General features: G+C 38.7%; 1 protein-coding gene across 1 annotated transcript in view; it reads right to left on the bottom strand.

Moving 5' to 3' along the window:
• LOC108359019 (thioredoxin-2-like) overlaps positions 1-15,475 on the bottom strand; it is a 168,301-nt gene that overhangs the window by 83,611 nt on the left and 69,215 nt on the right. Inside the window, exon 2 of the mRNA XM_017610629.1 lies at positions 8,601-8,747. Within this exon, the coding sequence (XP_017466118.1) occupies positions 8,601-8,747 (147 nt within the window). The remainder of the gene's footprint in view (positions 1-8,600; positions 8,748-15,475) is intronic.

Consider the following 15,475-nt stretch of genomic DNA (forward strand, 5'->3'; position numbering starts at 1 on the left):
CCAGCATCACGAACGACTGGTGCAGGGCCGGGATACTTCTGGAGTATCCCCTTATACACCCTGCATAGACCCATCAGTACGGACTTCCAATTGTCCGTGCTGATGTGGCCGTCCGGATGTCCCTTGTCCAACACCGCCAGCGTGAGGTGCTCTTTGGCGGCCTCGCTGAATGGCTTCGTGGTGGACACGGCCATGGACGGACGGACAGAGGGAGAGGAAGTCCTATGCCTTTTGGATCCACTCGCGGTGTCGTCCAGAGATCGTTGTCTCTTTTGGCCTAGGTCCTTCCGTGGGTTCCCCTTAGTGGATGGTATGTCCTTACCGCCCTTCCCGGAGGATCGCTTATCGCTGGCGGCGAAGACTTCCATTGCCCACTTGAGGGAGGCCTTTTGCTCCTCCGTCAGCTGGTCGTGTGGAATGACGCCCAGTCTTTTAATAACCTTAGGGGCTGCCCTTCGGTCGCGCTGAGCCCTGACGGAGGGCGGAATTATTTTCGCTGCTTTGGAGCAGCTGGGGCGCCGATCCAGGTCGTTTGCCCCGGTTGTTGTTTTACTCACAGGAGTACTACCCCCTGTGAGTTGGATGTGCCCGGGATGGGCGTGGAGAGAGGGGCCCACCGGCCTCGACTTTCCCTCGAGGGGTATAGTTTTGCCGGTATCGCTGGAAGTATGCTTTCCCTCTGGGGGCTTAGGGCCGAATCTGTTTGGGCCGTGTAGGCCCTGTCTTCGGCGCCGTCGATGCGGTTCCCGAGATGGTAGGTTTATTGGACTTAACTTCGCCGTGTCCAGCGGCGGCACTACCCGTGCAGGGTTCCGAGGCTTCTTTTATTTTGTTCATTATCATCTGGTTCTTAGGGTGTATGTCGAGAATTTATTTACACTTTTAGCGGTAAATACAGATCATATTCGCTGTAAAAATTTCGAATTATGGCCCTTTCCATGCGTTCTTCAAGTTGTCAAGTCAACTCCGCACAGGTGCAAACACAGTCTAAGAGAGTTTATGCATCAAAATTTAATTTTGAACCAAATTAGTTTGCGTTAACTGCGGTATGAAGGAAACATGAGACCGTAAAACTTTTGTTTGTTTGTTTAATTCTCTGAACCGCCCCTGTTTTGATATGGCACTTCATTCTATGTAGTAGTTTACAAATATACACGTATACTTCTACAATCACAAACATTTTCATAGGATGTCTTTCTTTGATTTTGAATTGAAAACACATTGTGCAATATAGAAGTATTACATATATGATAACTACATATTTTGTCTGTTGGTGTTGGTTGATTTTTCCGACAGGGTGGTAAGATGATTTATTTTGGAACGAATTTCCGTCATCCCTTGTCAAGGTTGGTTGGCAGACAAACCGGTTTCGGCGTTATGCCATCTTTAGTGTCATTTTTCGTTCTGAGCCGGTTTCGGCGTTGTGCCATCTTGGTCTGCAAACCAAACTTGACAAGGGATAACGGAAATTCGTTCCAAAATAAATCACATATTTTGTCCTTCATCCACCAAAATATTGGACTACTTGGTCCATTCCATTTCAAGATATTTGCGTCTTTCCAACTACACTTTCAAAACTTTTTTTCGGAGAAATCATACCTTCCAGAAAGCCTTCATAATTTTGGTACACGATTAAAAATAATTGGAACTCTATACAAAAATTTAGTATAGCTTATGTTCCGTAAGTCTTACAACAAAAACGATGTAAAAATATATTAGGAACCGTCTAAAGTTAAATTACAGATTGTTCTTTTTATCAAGCGTTCGGACTCAAAATATACTTTACATGTAAAAACAAAGTCGTAACGTTTACTTCATTTGTCAAAATTTTAATACAAAAGCAAGTTTTGGTTACTCTTGCCAGTCGCATACAATTTTTTTCGGAAAGCTATAGGATTACCGATTGTAATGAAATTGAAAATCGTAACGTCTGAACGCTTCAAATAATTTTTGTTCATATTAGGTTTCTTCCACAAGCTACTTGTAGAAAAACTCGAGCAAAGTTCAAACTGTCGGCGTATATCAAATGCAACTCAAAAACTTACTGGTGGAACGCGTATGCGAACTCGAAGTGATTTCGAGTAGCTTGTGGAACAAACCTTCTGTTTCTATGTAGGTATATATGTAGATATCACAGCAAACACAGTTTCAAACGTTTGAGAAAAATGTATTTCTCAATTGAAAACGAGGTTTACATTTTACATTTGAAATTCATTTGAGGTTGATTTATAGAAAAATGTCAAGTATCAAACGTTATAAAAATGCGCAGTTAAATCAAAAACTGTAAGAATAAAATTAAGATCAATTGATAAAAAACAATGAATAGAAGAAAATTTCAAAGAGAAAGCCCACAAATAGTGGATTTGATGTTGCGCGGATTGAAAAAGCTGCAGCCCTTCAATACGAATTTATTATAAATTACTTTATCTTAATTGTTTCTTTTGTTATGTACATACATATGTACATCGCGAAGAAAAAGTAAATATGAAATATACATTTCCTATTATAAATTTTATTTCCACATTTGAAGTACGTTTGATAAATAACCTTTGAAATTGATTTGAGAGTTAATCATATTCTCAAATGGAGATAAAACTCCCCTTTTTATTGAGAAAACTGTAATTTTCAAATCAATATCAAATCATTTTCAACCGTTTGACATTTGATAAAGGCTTTGATTTCAAATCATTCTCAAATGTGTATTGCCAGTCGCATACAATTTTTTTCGGAAAGCTATAGGATTACCGATTGTAATGAAATTGAAAATCGTAACGTCTGAACGCTTCAAATAATTTTTGTTCATATTAGGTTTCTTCCACAAGCTACTTGTAGAAAAACTCGAGCAAAGTTCAAACTGTCAGCGTATATCAAATCAACTCAAAAACTTACTGGTGGAACGCGTATGTGAACTCGAAGTGACTTTGAGTAGCTTGTGGAACAAACCTACTGTTTCTATGTAGGTATATATGTAGATATCCCAGCAAACACAGTTTCAAACGTTTGAGAAAGTTGTATTTCTCAATTTTATATCAAATGTTTTTCTCAAATGATTCTCAAACTGAAAACGAGGTTTAAATTTTACATTTGAAATTCATTTGAGGTTGATTTATAGAAAGATGTCAAGCATCAAACGTTATAAAAATGAGCAGTTAAATCAAAAATTGTAAGAATAAAATTAAGATCAATTGAAACAAAAAATGAATAGGAGAAGATTTCAAAGAGAAAGCCCACAAATAGTGGATTTGATGTTGCGCGGATTGAAAAAGCTGCAGCCCTTCAATACGCATTTATTATAAATTACTTTATCTTAATTGTTTCTTTTGTTATTGTTCATTCATATGTGCATGGCGAAGAAAAAATAAATATGAAATATACATTTCCTATTATAAACTTTATTTCCACATTTGAAGTACATTTGATAAATAACCTTTGAAATTGATTTGAGAGTTAATCATATTCTCAAATGGAGATCAAGCCCCANATTTCCACATTTGAAGTACGTTTGATAAATAACCTTTGAAATTGATTTGAGAGTTAATCATATTCTCAAATGGAGATCAAACTCCCCTTTTTATTGAGAAAACTGTAATTTTCAAATCAATATCAAATCATTTTCAACCGTTTGACATTTGATAAAGGCTTTGATTTCAAATCATTCTCAAATGTATATCAAACCTAATTGTTTGCTGGGTATAGTACATACTTCTGCTTGTACGAAGACATGACTTCAACGAACATTAAAACCACGGCTGAGAGAGCAATGAAATGGAGACGGAATTTGAAGAAAGATGAAGAAAAGTTGGTGGAATATAAAAAAAGAGAGATCGAAAAAAATACTATAGAAGAAAAATAAAAAATAATCACATCATGGCAAAAAAGCACCAAGATGCGACTAACTTGCGCCAAAAAAGATTAATTGAAAACAAAAAACAGGGATTAGTTTCCTCGAGTTTTGGCAAGTATAAAAGTATACAATAAAGCTATAAAAAGGTTGAAAAAGCATTAAGATAACATTATTAGAGAAATATGATAGTTAAAATGAGGAGGCGAAATACGAAAATNCGGCCGTAATTTTAGTCCGATTTCAATAATTTTCAACGTTTTGCTTTTATTTGTGAAGCACAATAAAAATACGGAGTTTGGTACAAATTGGTATAAGGGTTACCGATATGCATATATGTGATCATAAGTGGGCGGTGCCACGCCCATTTTCCAAAATTTTACCATAAATGTATATCTTGGTAAAGAATTGTTGCAAGCATCAATTTTGAATAAATTAGCTTTAATATTTACTGATTTATCGAAGATTTTGTATTTCTCTAAATTACCGTTATATGGGATGTGGGCGTGGTTATTGTCCGATTTTTTAAATTTTCGGCCATTTAGTATGCTGTATCAAGGCCAACAACTGTGCCGAGTTTGGAAGAAATTTGTGCAGCGGTTACCAAGATATACACATGTAACCATAAGTGGGCGTGGCTACGCCCATTTTCCAAAAATTTATAATATTCTTATTTTTCGTCTAAAAATTGTTGTAAATATCAATTTTGAGTGAATAATCTTCAGTAGTTACTAAAATATCGCAGTTTTCGTATTTCCGAAAATTACCGTTATATGGGAAGTGGGCGTGGTTACTGTCCGATTTTCCCATTTCGCCCATTTTCAATACCAACCTACCTTGGATTAACAGAAACCTACATAACAAATTTCGTTGAGATATCTCAATTTTGCTCGAGTTATCGTGTACACGGACGGACGGACAGACGGACAGACGGACGGACAGACGGACGGACAGACAGACATGGCTTAATCGATTTCTCTATTCATTCTGAGCAGATATGTATACATTTGTCTGTATCTATCTCGATTCGTTTTGGCTGTTACAAACAACCGTTATGTGAACAAAATTAATACATATACCCTTGTGCACAAGTGCGCTCGGGTATAAAAATAATCACATCATGGCAAATTGTGCACAAGTGCGCTCGGGTATAAAAATAATCACATCATGGCAAAAAAGCACCAAGATGCGACTAACTTGCGCCAAAAAAGATTAACTGAAAACAAAAAACAGGGATTAGTTTCCTCGAGTTTTGGCAAGTATAAAAGTAGACAATAAAGTCATAAAAAGGTTGAAAAAGCATTAAGATAACATTATTAGAGAAATATGATAGTTAAAATGAGGAGGCGAAATACGAAAATGAGGACCCTAAATTAATAAAAATTGTACAAGCAGCAGGAAGAAAAGAAGCATTGTTAAGTAAGCGAGAATTGCCTTTACCAAAGCGCTACATGGTTTTGACAGTAAAAGAAGCATATCAGCATTTTAAAAGGGAATTCAAGGATTTTGACAAAAAGGAATTCAAGGATTTTGACAAAAAAGGGAATTCAAGGATTTTGACATTAGCAAACCAAGATCATTAGCGAGCAGACCAATATCAACAGCAGTAAGGTCATCAATTGACACTATTTCGCATACTGGTGCGAAATAAAGGCAATTGTCATTATTACCTTTTCAAAAGCGAAATAAAATCCATCGACATTCTTGCTGCGCCACGGTCGCGCCAAATTTTCTTTGACTTTATTTCTCTTTTGGAAAGCAAATAATGTCAATGGACTTTAGTGCGCATCAGTGTGCGAAATAGTGTTAATTGACCTTATTTCCGTTGATCTTGTTACCTGTCACCCACTAGCCACTCAGGCCTTAAGTGCTTTGTATTATTTACAATAAAACCTCATATTTGCATTAAAAACGAGTGTGTTTAAATTCTTAAACAAAAAATTTTATCTCATTGGAAAAAATCGGAACGTCCGAACAACTTTGCACAGTTTTTGACGGCTATTAAACATCGTTAGGAAGCTTAAGTCGACGCAGTGGTTATGGCTGCTCATTATTCTAATAACCATTCATACATAATATTTTTGTATTGTTAACAGATTCGCAGATTTTTGCAAGAATCATCAGTTATCTTCGATACGAGTTCCATTTTGGGAACGTCCGAACGGGTTCTTTTAATCGCTATGCACTTACCATATAACATTTGCGGAAAATATTTATATTGGTTTCAGATAGGTATTGATGATGACTACTCATAACAAAAAATTTGTGTTCATTCAGAGCCTACTATAGTTTTTATGATGAAAAAAGTGCCTACAAACGGAACGTCCGTAACACAGGAAACACCCATATCATATCATATGAAAAAAAATCTTAAAAGAACTAGGGGGCCTATGTCAAATTGTTTGGGCTCAACATAAAGCAACTATCCCCTATTTATAAATAAAATTACTGTTATTATTTCATAATTTGATCATAAATTCATTTTAAATATGCTCCCTCGAATACAATAAATCATTAATTTGGCTAAACAAATATATTGTGTTACTCTACTGAAAATAACAGTTCATTTGGCAGTTGTCAACTGCATAAATTTGAATGTGATATAGAACCCGAGATCAGTGAGCCTTAAAATCAGTACGTTTAATTCTTGGGAAACTTTCCTCATTTCTAGATAAATTGGCAGACCATTCGACAGCTGTCAACTCTCAATCTTTTAATTTGACGTAAAATTCGTGACTAGCGTGTCTAAACCCTTTAGCAGTAGCGTTTTAAAAAATGTTTTCTTACTTTTAGAAATATTAACAGTCCATTTTACAGCTGTCAACTCTCAAAGCTTTAATTTGACATGGAATTCGTGATGAGCATGTCTAAAAACTTAATAGGGGCATTTTTAAAAAGATTCCCCCATTTTTAAGAAAATTCAGTCTATTTGACGGCTGACAACTGCCAAAGTATTAATTTTACATCAAGTTCGTGACTAGCGTGCCTAAAAACCTAGTCAGTGGCATTTTAAAAAGATTTTCTTATTTCTAGAGAAATTGGCAGTTGATTTGACAGTCTTTGACTGTCAAACTAAAAATTGTATGGCATATTCGGATTTAGCATAACAAAAATACTAGCTCCTCAGCAGAAAAATGCGGACAGATGGATGAAGAATTTTTCGTTCAATAATAACAAAAACTGTTGCCATTCCACGATGCAAAATTTGTTTTATGTTACACTCAACCCTGTAAGAGGGCATGTTTCCTCTTGTCCTTGTCCAGCTTACGCACTTCATAATATTTTCGTTTTAAGCAAACATCTGAATTTTAGGGCAACCTTCTCCCCTGGCGAAGCTTCAAAGGAAAAGAATGTGCCTATTTTGCCTTACAAGAGTGTGACGTTTTAAGAAACGAACACAAAATTTTAGCGCTGTTTGCTCTTATTTTAGAATCGCACACGAAAAGAGAAAGGGAAATCATAAGGCGACATTTTCTGGTAGAAACGAAGACACCATAAGTAATTTACACCCTCATACTCGTTATTTTTCCCTCTAAATAACACAAAATCGTTTATATCGTGACTTTTTACTATATCTACCGATGCACAGTGCGGCCGAAATCCAAAAGTGCGGCCATCCGAGTTTTGTTTTATTCTGTAGCTAATACTTTTCTACGTAAAATCCAATAGCGTGTTGTGACTGTTGCATTTAGCAACTCAAGTTTTTTTTTTAAAGAAACGAAAAAATACCTTTACATTTTTATTTCATAAAAATTTCTGTTACAATATTAGTTTTCACAAATTGTTTAACGTATTTTACTAACATTCAGACGTAGACTCCATTTGGTTTTGTTTGATTTCCTATTCTCTAACTACTTTTATACGTTAACAACTTTTCGCTTTTTATTACAATAATGTTGTGATTGAGAGGAGGTCACACTACAAAGAGAGGATTTAGGGTACAGGAAATTACAGTGAACAATTTTCGCTTCTTAGGTGTTCTCTTTAGCCAACTCAATGTCAAAAAAGGCCTATCTAGAAACTTTATTTTCTCGAATTTGTGCCGCACCTTTGGAATTCGGCCGCACTGTGCGATGTAGAAAAAATGTGTACATTCCAAGCGAGTTGACTTTTCAACACGGTTTGAAAAAATGTTAATGTATGTTTGTAGTAGAAATGAAACATAACTGCAAAAATATACTAAAATCTGGAATTTAAATAACTACCTTTACATATGCGTTATATTCTTTTAACTAAATTAAAAACACTAAGAGTTGAACGTGTTACTGTTTTGAATTTATATTCACCCTCATTGCGAGAGTCGTGTCGAATGCAAGTCGTTTTTCGAGAGTCGAATCGTATCGAAAATTGCACGTCATTGCCTAAAATTTCCACAGAGTATTAAAACGGAAAATCTTAGCAGCACTGTATAGTTTTCGACGATTTTGGTCGTTTACATTTTTCAGTACGACAATAGACAATGCTACTGTAGCCTAATTTACGACTTACGCAATGAGGCTGATTTAAAGTATTTTGCTTAATACCGATACCCCACGGTTATCGTCGATTAGGGCAGGGTTAGGTTCAACCAAAGTTCCGCATTCGCAGACATACATCAAGGCTTGCCAATGTTTTAACAGAGCTGAGGCAAATAAAAGGTTCGTTGAATGTTCATTTCAATGCATTGTATTGCACGTGTTTTTGTTCTGCTAAATGCATGCAGAACGACCTCTCGAAATAAACCGTCTTTTGGAGAAGAAAAAAATTATTATAAACTCACCTTTAGTATTAAAACTTTTCCTTCGTACTCTTTTGCCAACTCCTCAAGCCTGGGAGCAATTAATTTGCAGGGACCACACCATGTTGCAAAAAAGTCAATTACAACTAACTTAGTACCAGCTTCTTTGAGTTGATTGTTCAAATCCGTCTAAAATTAAAATATTGTAATAATAAACTGACATTTCAAACAATTGGTTTTTCATTTATTAAGGTAAAGTAGAACATAAGACAATCAGACATGTATGCATACTTGGTCGCATGATAAAAACATAACCCTGCAAACCAGATTTTAAGGATTCGTAAAACTGTGCACACTTCGATTCTTTTACGAAATTTCGGAAAAAATCAGTAAAGCAATGAAAATGATGCTGCTATGTGAAGATTATCTTGCAAAATTTTCTTTATTTTTCGCACAGGAATTTCTTCACGAGTTCATGTCAACCACTTCATATTTTCATTGAAGCTTGGTAAAAAAATCGTTACAGAAATTATATACTCATAAATATTTCGTTAAGATTTCGGGAACTTTGGTTTGCAGGGAAGGTAAAACCATTGAAAGGTAGTAGTCTGACGTTTGTTGGCAATATAATTTAAAAATTCAAAACTCAAACTCACACACACAATTGTAACAATTTCATTTTTTTTTTTTTTCAATTTCATATGATTTTAATATGCTTGCAAACGTCAGAAAAAAAATCATTAGTTCACTATACCCCTATGCTGCTCAAACACGGTGATCTTGAACCTAAATAAAGCTTTTCTACGTGGCCAAAAAAATTGTTTGGACCATTCTTTAAGCATCACTTCTAGATTCAAAATCACCGAACCTTCAGATCTTTGCTGCTCGTCTGGACGTTTTTTTTTTATCCAAAAACAAGATTTTTCATTACGAAAAATGTTATCTTGAGGAGTTAAGTATTAAACTAAAACATGAAATGGAGTACAATAAATTACACTATTAATTCAATTCTTTGAATATCCAATGATGAAAATTGTGTAACGTCACCTTTTAGACTTTTTAAATAAGACGGCCGATTCATGCCATTAATCTTATAACTTTCCCAAGCTTCCCAAAGCTTCCGATGAAAAAATTCGTAAAAATTTAACAATTCTCCTAAGTAGTTTTTGTTCAATACTCATATCGTTGTCTTAATATAGAAACGCATTGGCTCACTTTTTTTCAGAAGTATTTACAGATTGTTAACTACCTGATAGTTTTTGGATAAATCTAGACATAGAAACCGTTACGAACAATGTATGCTTTAAAAATTACGTACAATAAAAGTACAATGTAATTTCAATGTTGGTCAGATGTTGGTGTTGATGTAACGGCACTACTAAGCCCCGCCTGGGTCGGTGTGTCTAGCAACCTTTGCCGTCATCCTCAACTAACGGTAGACCTAAGAAACGAGCTGTTTCGACGGGGTCGGACGCAGCAGCGATCGGTTGATTTTATCTCTATTCGCATCTATCTCTAATATACACTAGGCATCATATTAAAGCATAAATTTCACTGTTAATACTTTAGTTGACATTTATTAAAATAAATATTGTGCAAAACAAACGCAACAAATTTAGTTAAATTCATGTTATTGCTATAGTTCCTTCAATAAACGGTTTTACAAAAATTTGAATAATAACACGGTGCTAAACAAAAAAAAAATCATGAAATACACCCGAAACGCAACCTAGTGTAGGTTGTAGGTATGGTTGAGTATAGGAATGTGCCGGGTATCCGGTAGATATCCGGAATCCGGCTTATCCGGCCGTTTTTCTGGTATCCGACTATCCGACCGGATACTGACTAACATCCAGCCGGATTTCCGGATTTCGATTATAAAAGATTCAATTTAAAAATGTAGTTCAAACATTTTTTTTCTATTTTCATGATCAAATTTAATAGTATTTATTTAGTAATTAAAGTTAAAATGTTTATATTTGTCATTATGAAAAGAAGCATTTCCCAATTATCGGCGAACAACCTATTTCTATTTTCAACATACACGCTACCCGATACACTAAACACTCCTTCCGAGTTCACTGAGAAAGGTGTCGCACAGAGATACTTCGTTGCCAGTGTAAACAGATTTGGAAAATCTCTGCGACTATCTATGCTTCTACCAAATTAAAGGATCTTCTTGTCCGGGTATAAGGGGTAGCTGTAAATATTTCTCCATTTATAAATCGCTGCTTTTTTTCTTGTACGGTCGCTGCCTTGTGTACCCAACGTTTGCTATCCACATCACTACAAAAACTGGAATCAGCATCAGAGCCGTTGGCGATTTCCTCAAAGCATTGCCAAATATCCTGGAGCTCCCTTTTTTAGTTTAGGAGTTTTTAGCTTTATTGATGGCAGGGTAGTATAAGCATGCATAATAGTACGATTTTTATCAAATTTTTTAACAAAAATACATCAACCACGCGTTTTAGCTTAGCGGAGTCCATTGTTTTTCATATTTTGTCTTTGACGTTTCTCCTCTATTTACCATACATAACACAGGCCTGCGAAATTTAAATTTTGTTTCCCCCCTCCAATAATCGTGTTATTTTTTTCTAGTATGGCGGGATGTTTTTTATTGATGACACACAAGCCAAAAATTAATTAATTTAGAACTGAATTTTTACTTAAAAACCAACCGCGTTAGTTAAAAATACCCATAAATAAGTAAAAATTCAATTATAAATGAATTAGTTTTTGGCTTTTCATGCAAGTTGCTAAAAATTCTATAATATATATGTCGCCATAAAAAATCTCGACGTGCTAGAAAAAAACCAAAGATGTATTTTAATTTATCGTACCGAAATATTAAAAAAAAAAAATATTGGTGGAAAAAAAAAAATAAATTTCGCAGGCCTGTGTAATCTCTAAATTAGGGTAGGAGACGGAAAAGTTATATTCTTAATACAGGATCATTTTATAACATTGGATAGTTCAGATCGAAAAAGCAGATAGTCTGGTCGTATGTCGCTAAACAAAAAAACATTATCAGCCTTATCATGTATATTGGGGGGTCAAGGTTCTTGGTGCTGTTATCTCACGTGCTGCAGTGCTATGGATCAGGGGCTGTCGATGGCTCAAGACCGACCATACGTGGCGAAGAGTCACACCCTGCGAGAGGTGCCCCTGTTTTTACTGAATATGGCGGATCTAGAGAGAACTCGATAAAATCCGTCAGTCCAGGTGTTAATCGGACCATGCCTGAGGACTGAATGGCACTACGTTAGTGTGTCTTTTTACGGTGTACTCCAGTCACGTGGCGCCGTCTGGTTTTATGTAGTCTTTCCGGGGTACCGGGGCTCTGCCTCGGATGACCTCTCTCTTCCCCCTTACTCGTGGGATTCTATGGAAAAAACACAAATAAATAAAAAAAAAACAAGAAAATCTCCGTGCCCTCTAACAGTCGGCAACAGTCAGCAGCCTTAAGAGGTGCACGCGATGCCCAACGAGATTGCTTAACAAATGGCGAGCGCAGCGGACGAACGCAAACCAACGACGCAAATCCAAACGGCCAAGGCGCTCAACCCTCTCGGGACGCTGTAATGGACGAAATGGACTTTGATCCAAACGGCGTTCTCAGCAACCCGGTGGCCATGGATGTCGATATTGCCAACATGGGCTCTGGTTCAAATGGCAACGACATCCAAATACCCACAGACGAGGAGGAGGCGCTCTTATCGTTAAATCAGGAGGAAGCTAGTACTCCTAAAAGAAAACTCTCTGGAGCAGGTAAAAAGCGCTACAAATTCTACCTCTCCAGAGGTGTCAGCGAAAGCGATGCCAAACGGCTAGCCATTATTCCGATGGCAAAAGGAAAGGCCGAACTGGCTTTGCTGGCTGGCACAAAGCTTAAGAGGAACCGATCGGTTAACCTTACATCTTCCCCGGTGGAGAACTCTCCTAAACGGAAACCAGGTCCAGCTGACAAAAGGGCACATACGGGACCAAAGGAACCTAGGGTCAAAGCAACTTTTGCCGATGTCACAAAGGCGCCGACCTGTCAGGCGGACCTTGGTAATGGGGTTAGGTTAGGGTTACTCCCTAAAGGGTACCCTAAAGCACTTTGGTCCTTAGACCAACTACCTGCCATTCAGGCGGCCATCCTGGAGGAGGTGAGGCGACAGCGAAAGGGCTCTGTGAAGCCCAAGTTTAGCGGTTGCACCTTCCGTCCGGGATGGATGTCAATTGGCTGCGGAGGCGCTGAAACGCTGGAGTGGCTGCGCAAGGTATCCCAAACCCTGAAACCGTGGAAGGGCGCGGAAATTTTGGCAATGAATGCCATTGACGTACCCAAACCCAGTGTCTACGTTGGGTACTTTCCGGAGCCATCAACCACTCCAGTGGACAGTATCCTTGGCCTTGTCGAGGGTCAGAACGAAGGGCTGCGGGTAGGTAGCTGGAGGGTGCTCAACAGGGTACAGAAAGGACCCACCACTGAGCTCACTCTAGCGGTTGGACCCGCACTCAGCGGAGACACTCGACAGGCTGGGATACCTAGTCAATTATGGATAGGCAGGGTGCGCATCCATAAAAAAAAGGGAAGACGACTGAGTCGTCAGACCCGAAGGGTACACAGCCCTCTAAAGCCAGTTCCTCCTCCACTGCACAAAGTGCTTGCATCGAAGAGGGACCTTGCGGTTCCAAGGACGTACCCAAGGGACTGCAAAGGTTACCTTCAGAGCAGTCAGGGGCAGCGGAGAAGGAAAAAACACCTGTTCAGGAGTCCATAGAGCGGCCCTGCTGCTCAGAAGACACTCCTGGCACGGAAAAGAGGGAACCTTCCAGCCCAGAGAAATCAAAGGCCCCTTTCGCCCAAAATCCCTTCCGTCCTCCGCTAAATGCGAATCGAAGACATGGTCGAGGGGAGATTTCGATGGAGAAGACTTTGATGGTCACCAATAGGGGAAAAAAGATAGGCCTAGGCACATCAAGTGCCTGCAAGTGAACCTCCATCATGCAAAGGCGGCCTCTGACGTCTTATGCTGGAGATTCAAAACAGAATTCTTGGATGTCGCATTCATCCAAGAATCGTGGGTTTTCGCCGGGGCTATTAAAGGCCTAAACTGTGACTGGAAAGATAATTTACGATACCACACACTGCAGGCCCAGAGCGGCCATATTACTACATAATAGCATGACTTTTGTTCCCATTTCAGAGTTGACTCAACAGGACTTAGCTGCTGTATGGACTAAAGTGTCCACTCAAATGGGAGAACAAGAGGTCGTTCTCGCTTCAGCTTACCTCCCAGGTGACAGCTGCGAGATGCCCGCAAGGGAAGTAATAGCCCTAGAGGAGTACTGCAGAAGGAGAAAGCTGAAACTAGTAATGAGCTGCAACGCCAATACCCATCACTGTGTATGGGGTAGCTTNGGGAAGACGACTGAGTCGTCAGACCCGAAGGGTACACAGCCCTCTAAAGCCAGTTCCTCCTCCACTGCACAAAGTGCTTGCATCGAAGAGGGACCTTGCGGTTCCAAGGACGTACCCAAGGGACTGCAAAGGTTACCTTCAGAGCAGTCAGGGGCAGCGGAGAAGGAAAAAACACCTGTTCAGGAGTCCATAGAGCGGCCCTGCTGCTCAGAAGACACTCCTGGCACGGAAAAGAGGGAACCTTCCAGCCCAGAGAAATCAAAGGCCCCTTTCGCCCAAAATCCCTTCCGTCCTCCGCTAAATGCGAATCGAAGACATGGTCGAGGGGAGATTTCGATGGAGAAGACTTTGATGGTCACCAATAGGGGAAAAAAGATAGGCCTAGGCACATCAAGTGCCTGCAAGTGAACCTCCATCATGCAAAGGCGGCCTCTGACGTCTTATGCTGGAGATTCAAAACAGAATTCTTGGATGTCGCATTCATCCAAGAATCGTGGGTTTTCGCCGGGGCTATTAAAGGCCTAAACTGTGACTGGAAAGATAATTTACGATACCACACACTGCAGGCCCAGAGCGGCCATATTACTACATAATAGCATGACTTTTGTTCCCATTTCAGAGTTGACTCAACAGGACTTAGCTGCTGTATGGACTAAAGTGTCCACTCAAATGGGAGAACAAGAGGTCGTTCTCGCTTCAGCTTACCTCCCAGGTGACAGCTGCGAGATGCCCGCAAGGGAAGTAATAGCCCTAGAGGAGTACTGCAGAAGGAGAAAGCTGAAACTAGTAATGAGCTGCAACGCCAATACCCATCACTGTGTATGGGGTAGCTTGGACACCAATTCTAGAGGGGAGTCATTTCTTGAATTTATCACTAAGAACAATTTATTTATTCTTAACCGGGGTAATGAGCCGACCTTTGTCAATGCTATAATAGGGGAGGTTCTAGACTTGAAAATTTCCTCAACTAACTTGTCGACCTTTATCTCAAACTGGCATGTCTCAAATGAGGTAACTATGTCGGACCACCGGCATATTCGATTCGATATAGAAGCCCAAAGAGCGACAAACCATGTTTACAGAAATCCCAGAAAAACAAACTGGGAACTCTTTCGCCTCCACATAGAGCGAGAAGTGAATGGTTCTACGGGACCAATTTCATCCGTCTATGAACTTGAGGCCNGACACTTTTTCCAGAATTTGCCGCTGGATCGCCATGAAGTCTGCGAACTGCTTTGCATCCATTTTATTTCCAGAATTGTTGTATGCCGATAGTTCACCTCGTCGCCAGAATTGTTGTGGTTTAATTGGAAGAAGTGTTACACAGGTTGTTCAATTCAGATAATTATATTTCATTTAATTTAAGTTGTATGAACGATGATTCTACAGAATGAATAATTATAAAAAGAATGAATAATGACAGCTCGATATATTTAACTGTGCTGCCAAGTATCAATATACATATACATATATACGGAGTTGCCATATGACATGTAAAGTTACAATA

The sequence above is a fragment of the Rhagoletis zephyria genome, unplaced genomic scaffold (assembly GCF_001687245.7).
Source record: "Rhagoletis zephyria isolate East Lansing unplaced genomic scaffold, Rhagoletis_zephyria_1.1 Rzeph_scaffold_00326, whole genome shotgun sequence".
Lineage (NCBI taxonomy): Eukaryota > Metazoa > Arthropoda > Insecta > Diptera > Tephritidae > Rhagoletis > Rhagoletis zephyria.